Raw genomic sequence first — 18,570 nt, 5'->3', positions numbered from 1 at the left:
CTTTCTCAAACAATTCTCATTTATCAATTTAAAATGTTCACAATCAATATGGCCATTATGATTGTGTGATCGAATCAATCATTGAAAAATCAATTAAATCGGTGGATAATGTTCATTTCAACCATTTTAGTATCATCAATGATAATGATCATTTCGATTGTTGTCATCATTATTTGTTTACGTTTTCGACGCAATAAATCATATGGTGCTGCCAATGCCACTGGTAAAAATAAACGACGACGTCCAACAACACTGCAACGTGGTGTTGTTGTTGTTGAAAAGAAAAGTTCTGATAAAAGGAGAATGAAAAAATCAACAATTCTTCAAAAAGATTCTACGACGGCATCAACAATTGTTTCCGGTATTAAATCAATACGATCAACAGGTGCCACAGCAGCTGCTACTACTACTACTTCTACGATGAAATCTTCGTTTGTTCCCCCACTTGTTGCATTACCACCAACGCCAGTATCATCACCATCACCGCAATCACCACAGCCGATTGGTAAATCACCATCACCAGCAAATCTGATATCACCACAAAAATCATCATCATCAACATCGATCGGTTCACTGGTTGATGGTGGTCGATCCAATAGTGTTGTTAAAGATTTAAGTCTATCATTTCTATTCAATCCAGAACGTATACCAGCGGAAAAATTTCAATTTAAAGCCACACAAATGGTGTTGAAACAACAACAACAACAACAACAGCAGCAGCAAACGAAACAATTTGATCAACAACAAAAAACAGCAGCAAAAACAATGGCAACAACAAAGATAAATCAGGATAAAAATATTTTAAATAAAAATGAAAACAAGATACAATCACCATCTTCGACAACAAATAAACAAAATCAGCCAAAATAAATAAAGTTTAATTTAATTTATTGTGTTGGAATAGTTTTAAATTTTGCAATCAATTTTGATTTATTGATTGATTTTTTATAAACATATGACACCAAAATACATTATAATCACCCCCCTCCTGGCTGGGTGTATATAGTGTGGATTATCATCATTGATCAAAATAGTTGTGTTGATGATGGCCAAACAGTATCGGATGATGATTGGAATTATTTTGAAAGAAATTCCATTCGTCGTTGTTTGTTTTTGTGTACGTTCGTACATTGCCCGATTTTTTTTTGTATAGATTCTTTGTCCTAAATTAATCCAATTATGTTGATGTTTCTATTTTTACCATCCGTTGTTGTCGTCATCACCGTTGTCGTCGTCGTCGTTGTTTTTTCTCTTGTAATCCACTTCTAAGAGAGAGGTATATTCCCGGATATCTGCAATGATGATGATGAAGATGGTATGTGTGTGTGTGTGTGTGGATTACAAGAGAAAAAAAAGTATTTTCTTTTTTTAGCCGATCGATGGTAGAAAATAAAATGAAGAGGAGGAGAGAACAGAGCAATTGATTGAAAATGAAAATTGATTTCAATCATAACTAACGAAATGATGAAATGATGATCGTGTTTTACTATCAACCACCACCACCACTTTCGATATTCTGAAAAAAAATCAGAATCTGGAGAATGTGTTTAATCAATAAATGAAAAATCTTTTTTTTTCATCTTCAGAATAATTCACCCATGTGCCAGGCAGGCACAGGCATTTCAACAACCGAAAAAAATTGAAATTACCAGAAAATTTTCATTACAAACAAAGATTGCCAGATGTGATTGAAAAAATATTGAAAATTTCCCAAATATTGTTTCAAAATGTGAATGCAATCAATATTCATCGTGAATCGAAACAAAACTAATCAATCGATCATTTACCAATCGATAACAAAAGAATAAGAAACTTTGTCAAAAAAAAATTATTCATTTCCCGAATCTGTTAAAATAGTGGGTAGGTGTAATTTGACTTCGAAAATATCTCTGCTTCGGCTTGTTGCTGTTGCTGATATCAATTCATCATTATCATCATAATCAAATATAATAATCATCATCATCGACATGATTTTGAGATTTTGATAATAAAAAAGAAATTATCTTTTGTTGTTGTTGTTGTGTGTTTGTGCATGTAATTACAGTGAAACAAGAAACAAGAAGAGAAAAAAAATGAATCAAACGAGTCATCACATCAAACAAGTGCAAACAAAGAAAAAAAAATTGAGAGTCAATCGAATGCCGGCCGCAATTTTTATGTTATATGTCAAATTTTGTTAATTGTTTTATTGATTGATTGATTGATTTCGTTTACTACGCACACAAGACAACAATATCAACAACAACAACAACACACACACACACGTGTTCAACGTGATCAAACAACGGCAAAAGAAACAGGTGAAACAATAATGATCATCATCATCAGCATTTGATTCACATTGATTTTTTTTCAGTTTTTCAGCAACAAATTAATCGATTGAAATGTGATTCATCCTTGATCATCTTTGACGATCATCATCATGAATGTGACAACATCCGCATTCTCATCATCATCGTCATCATCATCATCGATGATGATGACAATTATCAAAATCAATGATCCATCCAATAATCATCAATGGAATTATCGATTAGATTTATTATCATTTATAATCAACATTATCATCGTAATTATACCGGCACTTTATTGGTTATTATCGAATGGTTATCGAAAATTATCAGGATTAAAATTTACGAAAAATTTTCAAATAAAAATGACGAATAATTCAAACAATTCGAACACGACAAATGATTTGCACATTCATTATTATAATAATTCTGATTATTATGAAACAATAAATTCCGATTCTGAAATTCAAATACAGATTGATGGACCATCAACACCCACCACTACGACATTGAATCAACCATTGAATTCGAATGAATTTGATTATCCGCAGCAGCAGCAGCAACTATTTCAACCTGATCAAGACCCATTTATTGGAATGATAAAAAATGAGAATGATGATACAAAAACCACCAAGATGACAAAAAAAGATTGTCCAAGAATATTATTCTGGGAAGAAATCGTGACACAATTATCATATCTATTATTGATAATCATCTATCTTGGCCAACTTATTGAATTACTTATATTGGATATCGCTATTGTTCGGATCGATGATGATGATGAAGAAAAATCGATGATTTTTATCGACAATTTACAATTAATCAATATCATTCTCACCATCATTATACATCTATTATTTTATGGTTTAATCTATGGAAAATATTTTCTATTCAATTCAGTCATTGATCGTTTATTGCAAATATTACAATGGATTGATTCGAAACATCATCATCGACAATTGAAACAGGTTGTTGTCCAGCTAAATCATGAATTGGATTTCATCATTTTACACGCGATTGCATTTGGTTATTTTTTTCTAAACCTTTTTATAAATATCTCCAAAATTGTCATTTTAATATTATTCATAGCCAGTGATCAAGATGACGTTCAATTGTTCGAATTAATACGTCCATATTTTCTCATCACAATCATCATTTTGCAGTTTTATTTTACTTCTAAACATTTACTTGAATTGGTCATTTTTGCCATTCGAATTTGTTATAAACGTGATTTGTTTTCAATGAAAATGAATAAACTACCAACGCGATCGAACAAGTCAACAACGACAACAAACGATTCGTTTATTCGTTATCGTCGTAATCATACAACATTTTTATCGAAATTAACATTTTCATGGTTCATACCGATTCTTAAAATTGGTTATCGAAAAAATCTTTGTATCGCCGATCTTGGCACGTTAACCTATGAGGAACGTTGCACAACACAAACGGAACGTTTTTTGCGAAATTTTCATAAAATTGATGTAAGTATTCAATAGATTAATAGACGAAATTATCGATTTTTTTTTCTATGTAGAAAGAAAAACATCGATCATCATTATTACTACGTGTTTGTTGGCAAACATATAAAAAATCATTAATATTTGGTGCAATTATTAAAATTCTTGCCGATCTTTCAAGTTTAATTGGTCCAATATCAATTGGCTATATTTTGGATGATATAACGCGTGTTCAACAAGCAAATTACACAGCAACAGCATCGATAAAGGAATGGCGTGCCATTTTCATTCAAAATGGCGATGAAGATAATGGCAATCTTCCAATTTTAGAATTTCTACGTGCACGAACATTCATGACCAATGCCTATGTACTCACGGTGATTGTATTGCTTGCAACATTTCTTCAATCAACATTATCGAATAATTTTAATCATTTGGTTATTAGTGAAGCGATCCGATTGAAAAGTGCACTTAGTGTAAGTGATTTTTTGATTGATTGTAAGTTTTTGATTCATTAACATTCTTTTTTTTTAATTTTCAGTGCTGTATCTATCAGAAAGCATTACATATGCCAGTAAATAATAATAATGGTGGTGTCGATGTTTCCGGCACAATATCCAATCATATTACATTAGATATGTCGAATATTTTTCAATTTTTCACAATGATGCATTATCTTTGGGCTGTGCCGATAAAAATCATTATATTACTCATCCTGTTATATCGACAAATGGGCATTAGTGCTATTTGTGGTTCAACAATATTTTTCGTCTTTTCACCATTTCAGTATTATTGTTCAAGGCAAATTTCAAAAATACAAAAATTACAATTGGTTTGTTTTACAATTATTTGAACATTGTAATGAATTCACTTTTTTTTCAATTCTGCAACAGGACATATCGGATAAACGTGTTAGTAAAACCAACGAATTATTCATGGGTATTAAGCTGTTAAAATTAATGGGCTGGGAATTATCTTTCGCTGAATATGTTAAAAAATTTCGCCGTATCGAATTGCATTACCTGAAACGTGATGCTATTTTCGTTGCCATTAATAGTAACTATGCGTTAATCTTTTTTAGTCAAATTTGAAATTAATTTTTTCTTCCCGATACCATTTTCTCTTGTAGCATTCATCACACAAGCATCAGCAATATTGGTGACAATGGTAACATTTACATTATACCCATATTTAGAAGATAAACCATTGAAAGCATCCACTGTATTTACATCGATTGCATTATTCAATCAAATAACCGTACCATTATATATTGTACCACTGGTTATACCAATGTTAATTAGTGCAATTGTTAGTAATCGACGTTTATCCGCATATTTTACTAGTCGTGAAATTCAATCCGATAAAAGGATTCAATGGAAAAAGGAACCAATTCGTCGTGTTGATTTAGATCAACCTAATTCAGCGCCAATTTTAGAATCTGAATCAATCAGTAATGAGAAATCTTCACTAAATCATCATCGTACATTGGATCGTTGTTTATCCGTTGCCGTAGCAAGTCGTCCATTATCAATGCATCAGCATCAACAACATTATTTTGATCATTTTTGTTGCTATATTAAAAGTATGTGACAAGTGATGAGCTTGTTGAGATGAGAATTTTATTCTTTTTTTTGCTTTCAGATGGAAAATTCACTTGGCATGATGATGAAGCCGTCATTCAAGCCAATTCCATAAATCGTGATAACATTGAATGTACATTATCCGATGTAAATGTTCGTTTTCCACGTGGTCGTTTAACCATTTTGGTTGGATCAATTGGTAGTGGAAAATCCACTTTATTAGCTAGTCTGATTGGTGAAACCTATATGGTTGATGGCGAAATACATTGGCTCGAAGAGAATCGTATCAATTTTGGTTATGTACCATCAATGGCATGGATTTTAAATGTATCATTACAAGATAACATTACATTTGGACGTGAATTTGATCCAAAACGTTATGATGAAGTTGTTCGTGCTTGTTGTTTAAAAGCCGATATTGATCTATTACCACAACGTGATCAAACCATTATTGGTGAACGTGGCATAACATTGTCCGGCGGTCAACGACAACGTATTGCATTGGCACGTGCCATTTATTCATCGGCACCTACATTGATTCTTGATGATGCTTTATCGGCATTAGATCCAATTGTTGGTTATTCAGTTTTTGAAAATGCTATAATTGTGAGTATTTTTTTTTGTTTTGATTGTAAAATTTTCAACGAAATTTTATTCTATTTTCATACACTAGAAATTAGCGATAAAACATCAAAAACGTACAGTAATCTTGGCTACACATCGACAAGAATTTCTTTCACGTACCGATTATGTTGTCGTAATGGAATCTGGTACCGTACGAAATCAAGGTAGATTGGAACAGGTGGAAAAAGAAAATAAACCATTTTTCTATCATCGTAATGTTGTGAAAGAAAAAGAAACACTTGAACGTCTGCAACAAAAACCGGATACATGTCGTACGACGAAAGAACGTCAGAAATTAACACGTTATTTTTCCAAAAAAGGTGAATTTCGTAATCGTGAACGTATAAAATGTAAAAGTCGTCCACATAAACCATTATTAAGGTTAGTTTTGAATTTTGTTTTTGTTCAATTTTCTAATGTTTTAGACGTTGTTTTTTTTCGTTTTGTTTAGACAAGCAAGCTGTGGTATAGCACCAACATTACCATTACATGATTTGGAAATGGAATTAGATATTTCAAGTGATGTTGATGGTATAATAGATGAAAATTTAACAACAACCACAGCAGCACCACCTGTAATTAATTTAAGAAAAAATCAATTAAATCGTTTAGCATCAGATGAATCCTATCATTCAACATCAATTTATTTATCATTTAATAATGAAAACACGATTTATAACGATGATCATCCACAAAGATCTAATCATCCAATTCCATTGCAAAGACTTGTATCAAGTATATCGAATTATTCCACTATCACCACCGCCACCACACCTGGAATTGAAGAATCATCATTACAACAACCATTATATTGTGATTCTCATCGATATCTAAGTGCTGATTCTACTACAATTATTGATGATCATACTACTGTTGTTTTGCAAAATGGTTGCGATTATTACCACAATAATTCGGACATTGAACACGATGATGATGATGATGATGATGTATTTGTTGAAGATGAAACAAGCTGTATAACTGAAGAATTACGGCAAGAAATTACTAGTTTTAAAACAAATCAATTATGTGATGATAATTGTACAAATATGGTTTGCAATCGATTAAATGATGATCCAAGAAAAAATCAAATTTCCAATGATATTTTCCTCGCATATCTTAAAGTACATTCTTATTCATGTGTTACCATTGTATTTATATTGGTTATTATGAATCAAACATTACGTGTTATAGCAGATTTTTGGCTTGCAAATTGGGCTAATAATGATGAACATCATCATGATCATCATCATCAATCCAACAACAATGGTGTTGGCCATTATATTAAATCATATGTAATATTGTCAATCGTATCGGTGATTATATCGTTGGCTACAAATCTTTATGCCCAATTGATAACAATAAAAGCAGTGAGACAATTACATGATAATCTTCTTGATACAATGGTACGTTGTCCATTACGTTTTTTTGACCGTACACCCATTGGACGGATTATTAATCGTTTTACAACGGATTTAAATGTTATCGATAAGGTACGTCTTTGATATCAGTAATAATCGTTTATTGATTTTGTTTTTTGAATTTTTTTTTAATGAGCAGAAACTTCCAATTGCCATACCTGTATTGTTGAGATTTTTCTTTCTATGTGCATCGGCCATCATTGTCGATGTGATAATTTGTCCATGTTTTTCCATTGCAATCTTACCGATACTTGTGTTGTATTATTATCTGCAGAAAATCTTTCGTTGTACATCAAGACAATTACAACGTTTGGAATCATCATCAAAATCACCAATTATATCACATTTTAATCAAACTATTGATGGCCTGACAACGATTCGTGCATTTCGTGAACAGCGAATGTTTTCTGATCGATTTCATCAATATCTTGATATGAATAATCTTTGTTTTTTGATGGTTAATTCAGCAAATTGTTTTCTGGGAATCTTGTTGGATTATTTTGGTGGCATCATCCTGTTCATTGCGATGATGATATCAATTACGGCTGCATTTTATTGGAATGTTCAATCAGCATATGTTGGTCTGGCAATGACATATACCTTATTGGTACCTGTTTATTTGAATTGGCTAGTACGAAACTTGGCCCAGGTTGAAATGAATATGCATTCCGTTGAGCGTATACATTCATATATAGGATTGGAAAGAGAAAAAAGTTGTACAAATTCTCGACAAGAATTTGAAGGTATGAATTGATTAATTGTCTGTCTGATTGATTGATTGATTTTCATCAAAAATTTATTTAGCAATGTCGAAAAATTGGCCCAAAAATGGTGAAATTGAATTTCGAAATGTAACCATACGTTATGGCGCAAATCTTAAACCAATCATTCATGATGCCTGTTTGCATATTCGATCTGGTGAAAAGGTCTGTTTTTGGGAAATTTTTTTTCTTCATGAATTGATTTTTGTCATTTTATGTAGATTGGAATATGTGGCCGTACTGGAAGTGGGAAATCCTCACTGATTGGTGCCATGTTTCGTATCAATGAAATATGTAGTGGACAAATTTTTGTCGATAATATTGATATAACACATCTTTGCCCATACCGATTACGAAAACGATTAGCAATTATACCACAAGATTTAGTTATATTTACTGGTTCGATTCGTGATAATCTAGACCCAGATCGTGAACATTCTGATGAAGAATTGTGGAAAATTCTTCATGATTTTCGCTTGGATAAAACAATTACATCATTAGATGAAGAATTTAATGATGAACAAACAGTAAAACAACGATTTTCATCCGGTGAACGGCAATTACTTTGTTGTGCACGTGCATTCTTGGTGGATACACCAATTCTCTTGATGGATGAATCAACATCAATGTTGGATATGAAAAGTGAACGATTAGTTTTCGATCAAATATTCAATAGTTCACGAACAATCTTGGCGATTGCACATCATGTTCAACAAATTGTCCATTTCGATCGAATAGCCGTGGTTAATGATGGACGAATCATTGAATTTGATTCACCAAATCGATTATTGAACGATTCAAAATCAATGTTTTATACTTTGTATCATAAAAATCGTGAATACAAATAATGACTGGCTGGATCAATCAAAAAAAATTTTATTTAAAAAATTTAACTTTTTAAAATGTCAAATATACAATAAACAACTGAAAACAAACGAAATAAAAATGAATGAATATATGTTATATTGATTTGTCGAGATGGTTTATCAATATCATCATGATCATCAACCACAACATGGATCACCAAAATCAGCACTACCAGAATTTGTTTCAAATGTTGATAATGGAGCAAAGACAAAATTACCAATTATTGCACCAATAACAATGGCAAAAATCAGATATAGTTGATATGTCATTGCAATCAACATTAAACAATACGACAATAGATATTGTACGCCATGCAATATGGATTGTAATATATGATACATGTTTGTGTATTTGTTTCTAAATGAAAAAAATGGGAGGAATTTATTCAATTCAATTCAATTTACACACATACCCGGAATCAAAATTTGAAATTTGTTGTTGAATTTTTGCACGTAAAACTTTAAATGATTCATAGAAAATCGTAAATAATACGGTGGCCAAACATGCCCATGCCATTTCTTTGGTGTTTTGTTGTTTTGGTTGAAAAAAAGTGAAATTTTTTTTTTAAATTTGGAAAAAAAAAATTTTTTGGATTGTTGAATCTATGCATACCTTTACCGTCTTGTGGTTTCCATGATTTAAACAGGATATAATCACCACCAATTTCTGTATGAAAATACATCATCATACCATGGTGGTGTGATCCATTTTTCATGTCCATTTCCATTGTTACCATCAAATTGTTGAAATTCAATTATTCAAACTATGACAAGAATCAATTTTAATGATAAATTTAATCGATGATTGATTGGAAGGAAAATCTTTTTTTTTATAAATTGAAAACACTGATTCGATTGATGATGGCAGTATGATGATCATACACATACACAAAGAAAATCACTTATCGACAAAAATAGAAATCAAATCCAACTGATAATTAATCTTAAAATAAGAGAAAAAAAAACGAATGGAATGATGGATTAAAAGAAATCCACTTGATTTATTTTTATATTTATAGACGACTAGATTGTCAATTTTTTTTTAAATTGATCCAGAAAAAAAAGAATATTGCACCGCTAATTAACAATCATCATCATCATCATCATCATCAACAACACCATAATCGTCGTAAACAAGAAATAAATTTCAACAAATTGGGCGTAATTAATTAGTGTACATATTACACACACACACACAAAAAAAAACAAAAATTTTCGTTGGAATTGATGGAAAACAATAATTTTTGTTTTTGCTTTGTTTTTCACTGACTTTTGTTTTTTGTTTTTCGTCGTCGTCGTCGTTGTCGTCGCTATCAATCAGATGATGAAGATAATTAACGACACGGTGATGGCAATTTAATTTGAGTTTTTTTGTAATGTGTGTGTGTGTGTGTGTTGTATAATTATTTGTGAAAAAAAAACACAAAATTGAGAATACCGATGTGGTTAAGAATTAATAAAAATCATCATCACCATCACTTTTTATTATAAAATCGATATATAAAAGTCTTATTTACTGTGTGTGTGTGTGTGTGTATGAGTGTGATTATGATGATGAAATTATACGGAAAAAAATCGAAAATAAAAAATAAATCACTCATCATCATCATCATCAAAACATCATCAGAAAATTTGTTGTTTATAATCTTATCATCATTATCACATGTCAATTTTTTTTTGTTCTTTTTTCTCGATTTTAGCAATTTTCTTTTGGATTCAATTTCAAGAAAAAAAACGGCATAAAGATGATAATGATGAGCTATATTGATAATGAATTTAGATTTTGAACAAACAAGGATGATGTATTGATGATGCTAAAATTGGAATGGAAAAGAAAAGAAATTTTTTTTTCTCCCTTGTACGAATAATACGTTCATATTATATATTTATTTATTATCAGCCAAAACTGATGATGATTGCCAATTGATGTCATGATTGATGTAATGATGCGGTGTTTTTGTTTTTGTTTTGTTTTTTTCCCCATATTTTTTTTTGTCCGGTTTCCTAGCATTTTTTCTATTGTCCAAAATTAAAATCACCTATTTTCATTGACAACGACACGTAAAATGTGGATATAACGCACATGTGTACGTAGGGATTTAGTGAAAACCAAAACCAATCAAAAAAAACTTGAAAAAAAATTTTTGGGGGTTTGAAAGGAATTTTTTAATGTGGAATTTGTAATTCAGGGCGTCGTTTTTGGCATTGTTTTACAGTGGGAAAAAAATTCAATCGCTGCCAACATTTCATTAATTCATTATCTCTTTTTTTTTAATCTGATCGATTGATATTCAATCAACAACAAATTTTTTTCTCTCTTTTTTTTTGTTTTTCATGATCGTTAATTATATAATCATCATCTTCTCATAGCTAGAATGAACACACTTGGTGGCCTATTTTTTGTGTTTGTTTCATTCATCCGATATGCATAAAAATTTTTGAAAAAAGAGATTTTTTTTTCATTCTCTTTTTAAAAAAACAAACACACACACACACACACATGCCAGTGTGATTGACATTCATATATTCATTCAAAATTCACCGCATTTAATGATGACGATGATGATGGCTCTTTTTTGTTTTGATAAAAAATACATTTTTTTCGCAATAAAAAAAAATCCATGGAGAGAGAGAAACACGACGATGAAATCCGTTGAAATGAATGATGATGATGATTATTATTGCCGGGCAGGACCTTTTTTTCATGTTACATTCAACAAGCATACACACACACATACAAACGAAATTTGTTTGTTGGTGTTTTGTTTTGACATACAATTGCCACGACCAACTAACGACCATAATCGATCAATCGATTGTAATATATCCACAGTGTTTAATAATCAAATTATTATTATAGATTTGACAATTCAAACAATGACAACAACCAGTTGTTTTTTTTTCTAACATTGGAATGTTTTTTTTTCAATCGACGTGCCATCGTTAAGATTTTTTTTTGCCATTTGTGTGTGTGTTTGTTTTTGTCAAAAATTTTAAAATTTCCACAATTAATCAGCAAAGTGATGGAAGAATAACAAAACAAAACAAAAATCAACCATCAACTAAGTGGACAAGTGTATGTTGCCCAGATGTTGTCAATTTTAAATTTAATTTTGACCAAAAACAAAATAAAACAGGATCCAATTTCACCAAATGTTGGAATCGTCTTTCAAAATAACATACAAACAAAATACAGGTAAGCTAATAAAATACCGGCACCGATCGATTTCATTTCGATTTGTTTGATTGATTGATTGATTGATTTGTTTTTCTACTAATAACAAAAGCAGACAAGTAAAAATACACATAGAAGAAATAAAATAAAAAATACACATCTGCGTGGTTTGAACAACATAAAAGTTCAAATGTAGGACAAAAACAAAACATGAAATGAATTTCAATTTTTCAACATTTTTTTTCTATATATAATGATTAAATCAATGAAATTGAACAATAAATAGATTGCCAAGGATCAAGGAAAAAAAATGAAGATGAAATTGTCTACATTTTTCAACAACAACAACAACAAAAAATTTCAAAATTCAAAATTTCAAAATTGTCATTTCCAATAATTTGCATTTTTTTTTCTTTTCTTTTCTTTTCATTTATTTATTTAGTGAGTCCTCTCTCTCTCTTTATCATTATCATTCAATTTAAAAAAAAACTCCACCACACACACACAATCAACAATGATGATAATCATAGCCAAATATATAATTTTCATTGGAGATAAAAAGATGAAAACTCGATGCATTTATCTATCATTTCGATCATCATTTATTATTTATTGATCAACAACAAATACAAACAACGACTTTTTTTTATACGCTAATCTTTCAATGATTTTTTTATATATCTAACTATATCTGAAAATGATAATATGACACGTTAATCGTTTGTTTTTAGTACGTATACGTGTGTGTGTGTGTTTTGTTGGATTTGTAGTGTTTCTGTTTTCTAAGTAGTGAATAATCTCATATTCAAAAAAGAAACTCGAGGTTTTCTTGTGGCATTTTTTTTGTCTGTGTTCCAAGTGAATTTTTTTTTCAAATTCAACAATACAACCAAATAATCAAAAAATGGGCTGGTTCAAATGGTTTGGTCGCCAAAGTGTTAAGAAGAAAAAATCAAACTCAACTCATAATCATAAACAACAACGTCCGAATAATGATGATGGAAAATCAAATAAATCTCATAATGATAAAAATGGATTTCATCAGCAAAATAAACAGAATCAAGAAATGATTCGATCGAAAAGTTGGAGTATTAAATCAACGTATAATGATGGGCAACAGGTGGCGGCAACGACAACAGGTGCCACCACTAATCCGTGTAAGAATCAATCATCAAAGGGAACAAATGGAACGAATCAATCCAATCGGCCATCACCACCACCGCAACTTCAACAACAACAACAATCACCAAGTCTTGTTGCAAATCTAGAAGCTTCACTTATTATCGATCCATTGAATCAAAATCGATCAATACAACAACCTGTAGTTAGTCATTGTGAAACTAAAACAACAACAAAATCAGTTGCAGTAGCAGATCAGGTTACAGAAATTAAAAAATCCATTTTAAAGAATCCAACGGAATCGCATTCACAAACAACAGAAGCAATGAACACAAAACATACTAATTCACCACTTGTTTTTAGTCAACAACAACAACAACGACCACAACCGATAGATCAAAATGGAAACAACCAACATTTAGATCATGATCCAAAACGATCATCAATAAAGTTTAATCAAAATTCCATTAAACAACAACTACAATTTCAAAAGCCAAAAATGGTTGTAGAAAGTTTCGATGATGATCAGCAAATAGAACAACAAAATGAAGAAAGTGATGATGATGAACTACAACAACAAACAAACAGAATCACCACCAAACCACCAATTGATAATGATAAAAAGAAATCAAATCATTGGTTACGAACCAAAAGTTTAAAAACCATACAGTTGGAACCACCGACGAAACGTAATAATTTGAAGGCATCGACAACAACAACGGCAAGTGCAAAAAGTTTACAACGTATTGGATCAATTGGTAGTCGATTATTATCATCATCACCAGTGAAAAGGAAAATTGATAATCGTACAATTATCACGGCCAATGCTGATGATGATGATCAATTTGTTGAAGATATCGGTGATGATGAAGAGAATGATAAACCAACAAATTGCCATTATACAGAAATGTATCGTCGACTCACTAGTATCGATAATATCGATTCAATGGTTTGTTTGAAAAATTGTCATCCAAAAATAATTAAAAAACGTTCAACAAATGATGAAACATTATTTGTTACAAAAAAATGTATCGATTGTAATGCATCTGGTTCAATATTGATAATGGAATCATTTAATGATCGATTATTACGAAATTTGATTGATTATTATCGAAAAAATTATCATGAACGGCTGGAAAAGATTGCCATTCATTTGGATGGTACAAATACCGTAAAAGATTCATTACGATCGTTCGAATTATTTAGCGAACAATTTGGCGAATCATTACGATCATTTCGATTGTTGACAAATCATCTGGATCTTTCTATGGCATTTGTATTCAATAATACAATTACTGGTGAGTTTCATTTGCATTTTCATTCATTATTTTTGGTAATTGGATTCGGTTTTCGGTTTTTTTGCAGCCACTTTTTTACAAATGTTTTATTTACATAGTGATTATTATGAAAATCTAGTCGAATTTGAAGTATTACTTACTGATCAAGCTAATCTACGATTTTTCAATTTATTCTGGAATGCTTTTGCCGAAAGAATCATGCGATTAACAATCAAAATTCGTCATGATATGCGTAGTTTTAATGAATTTGCAATTGAAATTATCGATACGTTAATGCCACCAGAACGATTGAATGAACGTCGTGAACAACTTCGTGCGTTACGTTTGGAATTGATACCAATATCAAATCAGGCAATTACAAATGATAAAATTGATTTAACCACGGTTTTGGATTCAATGGGAAAATTATCACGGGAATTTCGTACAGTCATCACCGATGTTAGTCTTGTGGTTGACATAAATTATGTCCATCATGATCGTTTGAAACTAATGCAATGTTTGGCTACATTTAATCTGGCCGATACATACCATCTGACGATTCACAGCAATCCAAATCGGCCAAATTCATCGAATCTATCGAAAATGAATCTGAATTTTGATGTGTTTGCATCACTTAAAAATCTTCGTCATCTTAGTATTGATTACGTTGGGCTAACTAATGATGATATTGATCGATTATCACGTTATTGTCCAAATCTACAATCACTAAGTTTATCTTGTGATAATCGTGTTGATAAAATTGCTGTGAATTCAATTGGAAAATATTTAAATCGTCTGCGTGTATTATCAATTGGACCGGCATTCAGTTATCAACAAAATCGTAATGGTCTTTATATTGATAATGAATCATTGATACAGCTATTTAATCAGATAATAATGGGTTCAAGTGTAGAACTTTCATCGTATGGATTTTCCTCGTTACGTATCATACGACTGGCTAATTGTCGTATTCGAATTGATCCAAATAATAATGATGATGTTACATTTGAACATCATAATTATAATCATCATCATCAAGGATCATCGGCAACAACACGTGATCTGATTAGCCATCTTCGTAATGTAGCCACAACTCTAAGATCGGATGAAAATTTTACATTGATATTGGAAAATAATCGTTTTCGATTACCGGTGGAAAAATCTTTTAATAGAGATTATGATATACCGGAAAATGTACGTGTTCATTGGATTTATCGTCCGATAAGACGTGAAACATCACTTTGAACAGAGAACCGACCAACCAAACAAACAAAAAATGAGCTTATTTATTATATCGTGGCATTGTTAACCACCGAAATTTGATTTTCTATTCATCTCGAAATTATCTATATTTAGTGTTTTTTTCTGTTTTTAATTTTTCTAACCCTTTTTTAATAATGTTAAATCAATTTTTATTAATAATAATAATAATAATAATTACTATATCAATCAATCAATTAATCGATAAAAAAAATGAATAAATGTCATGTTTTGATGTTTTTTTTTTTGCAAATTCTTAAACTGATGAATCGTCCATTATATAACCGGTTTCATGTTGAATTTTTTCATCATATATTCGATAATAGATTAACCAATGGATTAAAAAATGATGCTGGTAATGAATGTTTTTTACTCGATTTTTTTGCCGGTGGTATTGTCACTTTATCGCATTTATCATTATCGCCACTATATTCACCACATGCAGCATTGATTGCATTATCAAAGAATGTACGTATATAATTTATATTTGCATCAATACGTTCCGCTGTACAGACATTCGAATGTTTTGCTGCTTGTGTACGGACACAATTATAGATTGCAAAATATCCACTAAAGAAAAAATACAAAATAAAATGATTAAAAATAAAGAACGAAAATCCATAAATAAAATACTAACCAACAAGATTGAATCAAACGATCTTTGCCTTGTGGTAAGGTTTTTGCATATAAAAGACGTTCAATATATTCGATACTGCATTTATTATAATCATTTGTTGCCGCATTGGCACAAACTGCTGAATCTACTAATTCCGATGAACGTTTTGAATTTGGCCGTTTACAATAAGTACTTGTTACTTGTTTAATCGAATAAATGATCACGGATACAATACTTTTAGCTTGATTTTTCAAACATTGTGTTTTATAACTTTCTAATTTTCCAACAAGACGAACTTGTTCTCTGTTGCCAGTTGAATGAAAAGATTTTTTAAATTTTATATCGACAATAATTTGATGGATTTACTTACTTGCAATATTCTTTAAGTTTTGCTTTATCCGCTGGAAATGGTCGATCTGTACCAAATGTCATGATACGTGCTACGATTTGATCCATTTCTTTTTCTGTTTTACTATTACATTTCAATTTCTGTGCATCAATCGTTGCTGATAATGTAATAATAACCACTAGGATGATGAGATTTATGGAAATGGACATTGATGATCGATACATTTTGGCCAGATCAATTGATTGGAACAATAATAATAATAATAATACAAAAAAATGAGTAACACTAGCAGCAGCAATACATAAAAAAAACCACACACAAAGATAAACAATGAAATTTTTCTTTTCTTCTTCTTCTTTAAATCAATAACAAAATGACAATTCGTGATGATTTATTTCCTGAATAAAATAAAATTTAAAAAAAAATAGTACAAACAAGTGTGTGTGTGTATGTATGTGTGTTTGTGCGTGTAACGAATGAAAAATCAAATTGAATTGAATGAAATTTTTATATATACCACGATGTGTGTGTATCGATTTTTTTTTTTTTTTTGGTCACTTGCTGCTTCATCAATCAATTCAATTCAATTTGTTTTTCTTTACTTTCAACATTCACTTGAAATGAAACAAGAAACACAGTGAATTCGTAAAAGGAATGTGAATGTGTGTGTTTGTGTGTTTACTGAAGAAGAAGAAAAAAAATGAAGGAGTTTTTTTTCTATTGAACGAAAAGTATCTTCACGTAGATGATGATGATGATGATATAAGTGGAAGTCTTTTTTTTCAAAAAAAATAAATGTTCCAATCATTCATTCGAAAGTGTTGTCGTTGTTGTTGTTGAATGGATGTTTGTTGAAAAAAGTCACGTCTTCATTGATGACGATGATTTTGTTGTTGATGATGATGATGATGATGATGATGATGACAAAGTCTTATCTTGAATCTAATTTTTTTTTGTTCTGTTGTTGTCCAAAGATGAATAAATAAATTCTTATTTTGTACGTGTGTGTTTGCAACAACAAAATATGAATGTCATATCTTGTCAATATATTCAAACAAGATGGAATTGTTTTTTTTCTTGTTTTTATTTTTTTTTTATTTTGAAGAGGATAATGATGCAATTTGATTTTTTGAATTTTGTCGGCATAAACAAACAAAAAAAAAAAAAAATACAGAACTTTTGTACGTATCAAGGTGACAAATAATAATAATGATGATGATGATGATGATACACAAGCCACAATTTTTTTTCTCTTTCTTGTTTTCCTGAAAACAAAAAATCTCTCGCGTTGTGATGTAATAATTTGTTTTCAATAAGAAACAAAAAAATACAAAAAAAATTTTCTTCATTTCTTTGTTGAAGAAAATATTTCTTTTCTGTTATGGCCTATTCAAAAAAATTCGAAATGTAAAAAGTCATTCATAAATGATGTAACACTGCTGTCAGATGAGTGAAAAAAATTTAAGAGACCAAAATTGAATTAACAAAAAAAAAAAAAAAAAAAAAAAAAAAGATTTGATTCAAATCTGGACAACCAACCCATTATACTGGCAACACACAAAATTGCTTATCGACCTTGTGTACCATCGAAACAAAAATTGGCAATTATCAAAAATGCCAATGATGCAACAGGTTTTTTTTCTCTCTCTCTCTCTCTCAGTCTCTTTCAATTTTCCACCAGGATTTCTGGTGATCATCATCATCATAATAATTTGAATTATCCTAAAATTTCCATAAGTGATGACAACTATAAAAGATTTTTGCTGTGTTGTTT

General features: G+C 30.5%; 4 protein-coding genes across 6 annotated transcripts; 2 read left to right on the top strand and 2 right to left on the bottom strand.

Annotated features, from left to right (window-relative positions):
* Positions 1-1,921: 1,921 nt before the first annotated feature.
* LOC124496919 (ATP-binding cassette sub-family C member 9) lies at positions 1,922-9,096 on the top strand. The gene is made up of 12 exons (XM_075732568.1): positions 1,922-2,300; positions 2,357-3,775; positions 3,829-4,227; positions 4,293-4,583; positions 4,645-4,807; positions 4,881-5,333; positions 5,393-5,937; positions 6,005-6,336; positions 6,407-7,445; positions 7,513-8,116; positions 8,178-8,299; positions 8,356-9,096. Exons 2-12 carry the CDS (start codon positions 2,423-2,425, stop codon positions 8,980-8,982), a joined length of 5,928 nt encoding a protein of 1,975 aa, XP_075588683.1. The 5' UTR covers positions 1,922-2,300; positions 2,357-2,422; the 3' UTR covers positions 8,983-9,096.
* Positions 8,995-10,837, bottom strand: LOC124496923 (protein P80). Of its 2 annotated transcripts, XM_075732569.1 has the most exons (4): positions 10,271-10,837; positions 9,614-9,764; positions 9,414-9,519; positions 8,995-9,358 (listed from the first exon to the last, which is right to left on the bottom strand). In XM_075732569.1, exons 2-4 carry the CDS (start codon positions 9,735-9,737, stop codon positions 9,139-9,141), a joined length of 450 nt encoding a protein of 149 aa, XP_075588684.1. In that variant the 5' UTR covers positions 9,738-9,764; positions 10,271-10,837; the 3' UTR covers positions 8,995-9,138. The 2 variants fall into 2 exon arrangements, with proteins under 2 accessions (XP_075588684.1, XP_046916445.2); XM_047060489.2 differs by lacking the exon at positions 10,271-10,837 and having other exon boundaries at positions 9,614-10,023.
* An 841-nt stretch (positions 10,838-11,678) lies between these two features.
* Positions 11,679-16,084, top strand: LOC124497270 (uncharacterized). Of its 2 annotated transcripts, XM_075732567.1 has the most exons (4): positions 11,679-12,076; positions 12,138-12,196; positions 12,618-14,592; positions 14,660-16,084. In XM_075732567.1, the coding sequence occupies exons 3-4, from the start codon at positions 13,080-13,082 to the stop codon at positions 15,814-15,816; spliced, it is 2,670 nt and encodes an 889-aa protein (XP_075588682.1). In that variant the 5' UTR covers positions 11,679-12,076; positions 12,138-12,196; positions 12,618-13,079; the 3' UTR covers positions 15,817-16,084. The 2 variants fall into 2 exon arrangements, with proteins under 2 accessions (XP_075588682.1, XP_075588681.1); XM_075732566.1 differs by having other exon boundaries at positions 11,679-12,196; positions 12,291-14,592.
* On the bottom strand, positions 15,918-17,671 carry LOC124496441 (uncharacterized). Its single transcript, XM_047059959.2, has 3 exons — positions 16,818-17,671; positions 16,469-16,750; positions 15,918-16,401 (listed from the first exon to the last, which is right to left on the bottom strand). Exons 1-3 carry the CDS (start codon positions 17,018-17,020, stop codon positions 16,140-16,142), a joined length of 747 nt encoding a protein of 248 aa, XP_046915915.2. The 5' UTR covers positions 17,021-17,671; the 3' UTR covers positions 15,918-16,139.
* Positions 17,672-18,570: the final 899 nt, after the last annotated feature.

Source organism: Dermatophagoides farinae, chromosome 7 (genome assembly GCF_024713945.1).
Source record: "Dermatophagoides farinae isolate YC_2012a chromosome 7, ASM2471394v1, whole genome shotgun sequence".
Taxonomy (NCBI): domain Eukaryota; kingdom Metazoa; phylum Arthropoda; class Arachnida; order Sarcoptiformes; family Pyroglyphidae; genus Dermatophagoides; species Dermatophagoides farinae.
Note: the sequence above shows the minus strand (reverse complement) of the source record. Positions and strands in the feature narration are given on the sequence as shown.

What these genes read in the sequence shown, in the direction of transcription:
- LOC124496919 (XM_075732568.1), top strand. Translation starts at nt 2,423, where the DNA reads ATGAATGTGACAACATCCGCATTCTCATCATCATCGTCATCATCATCA. An exon ending in TTTTTGTTGCTATATTAAAA is followed by an intron (nt 5,334 to 5,392) that starts GTATGTGACAAG and finishes TTTTGCTTTCAG; the next exon opens with ATGGAAAATTCACTTGGCAT. An exon ending in CCACATAAACCATTATTAAG is followed by an intron (nt 6,337 to 6,406) that starts GTTAGTTTTGAA and finishes CGTTTTGTTTAG; the next exon opens with ACAAGCAAGCTGTGGTATAG.
- LOC124496923 (XM_075732569.1), bottom strand. Translation starts at nt 9,737, where the DNA reads ATGGTAACAATGGAAATGGACATGAAAAATGGATCACACCACCATGGT. An exon ending in GAAACCACAAGACGGTAAAG is followed by an intron (nt 9,520 to 9,613) that starts GTATGCATAGAT and finishes AAAACACCAAAG; the next exon opens with AAATGGCATGGGCATGTTTG. An exon ending in ATTTCAAATTTTGATTCCGG is followed by an intron (nt 9,359 to 9,413) that starts GTATGTGTGTAA and finishes TTTTTCATTTAG; the next exon opens with AAACAAATACACAAACATGT.
- LOC124497270 (XM_075732567.1), top strand. Translation starts at nt 13,080, where the DNA reads ATGGGCTGGTTCAAATGGTTTGGTCGCCAAAGTGTTAAGAAGAAAAAA. An exon ending in ATTCAATAATACAATTACTG is followed by an intron (nt 14,593 to 14,659) that starts GTGAGTTTCATT and finishes GTTTTTTTGCAG; the next exon opens with CCACTTTTTTACAAATGTTT.
- LOC124496441 (XM_047059959.2), bottom strand. Translation starts at nt 17,020, where the DNA reads ATGTATCGATCATCAATGTCCATTTCCATAAATCTCATCATCCTAGTG. An exon ending in AAACTTAAAGAATATTGCAA is followed by an intron (nt 16,751 to 16,817) that starts GTAAGTAAATCC and finishes AACTGGCAACAG; the next exon opens with AGAACAAGTTCGTCTTGTTG. An exon ending in CGTTTGATTCAATCTTGTTG is followed by an intron (nt 16,402 to 16,468) that starts GTTAGTATTTTA and finishes TTTTTTCTTTAG; the next exon opens with TGGATATTTTGCAATCTATA.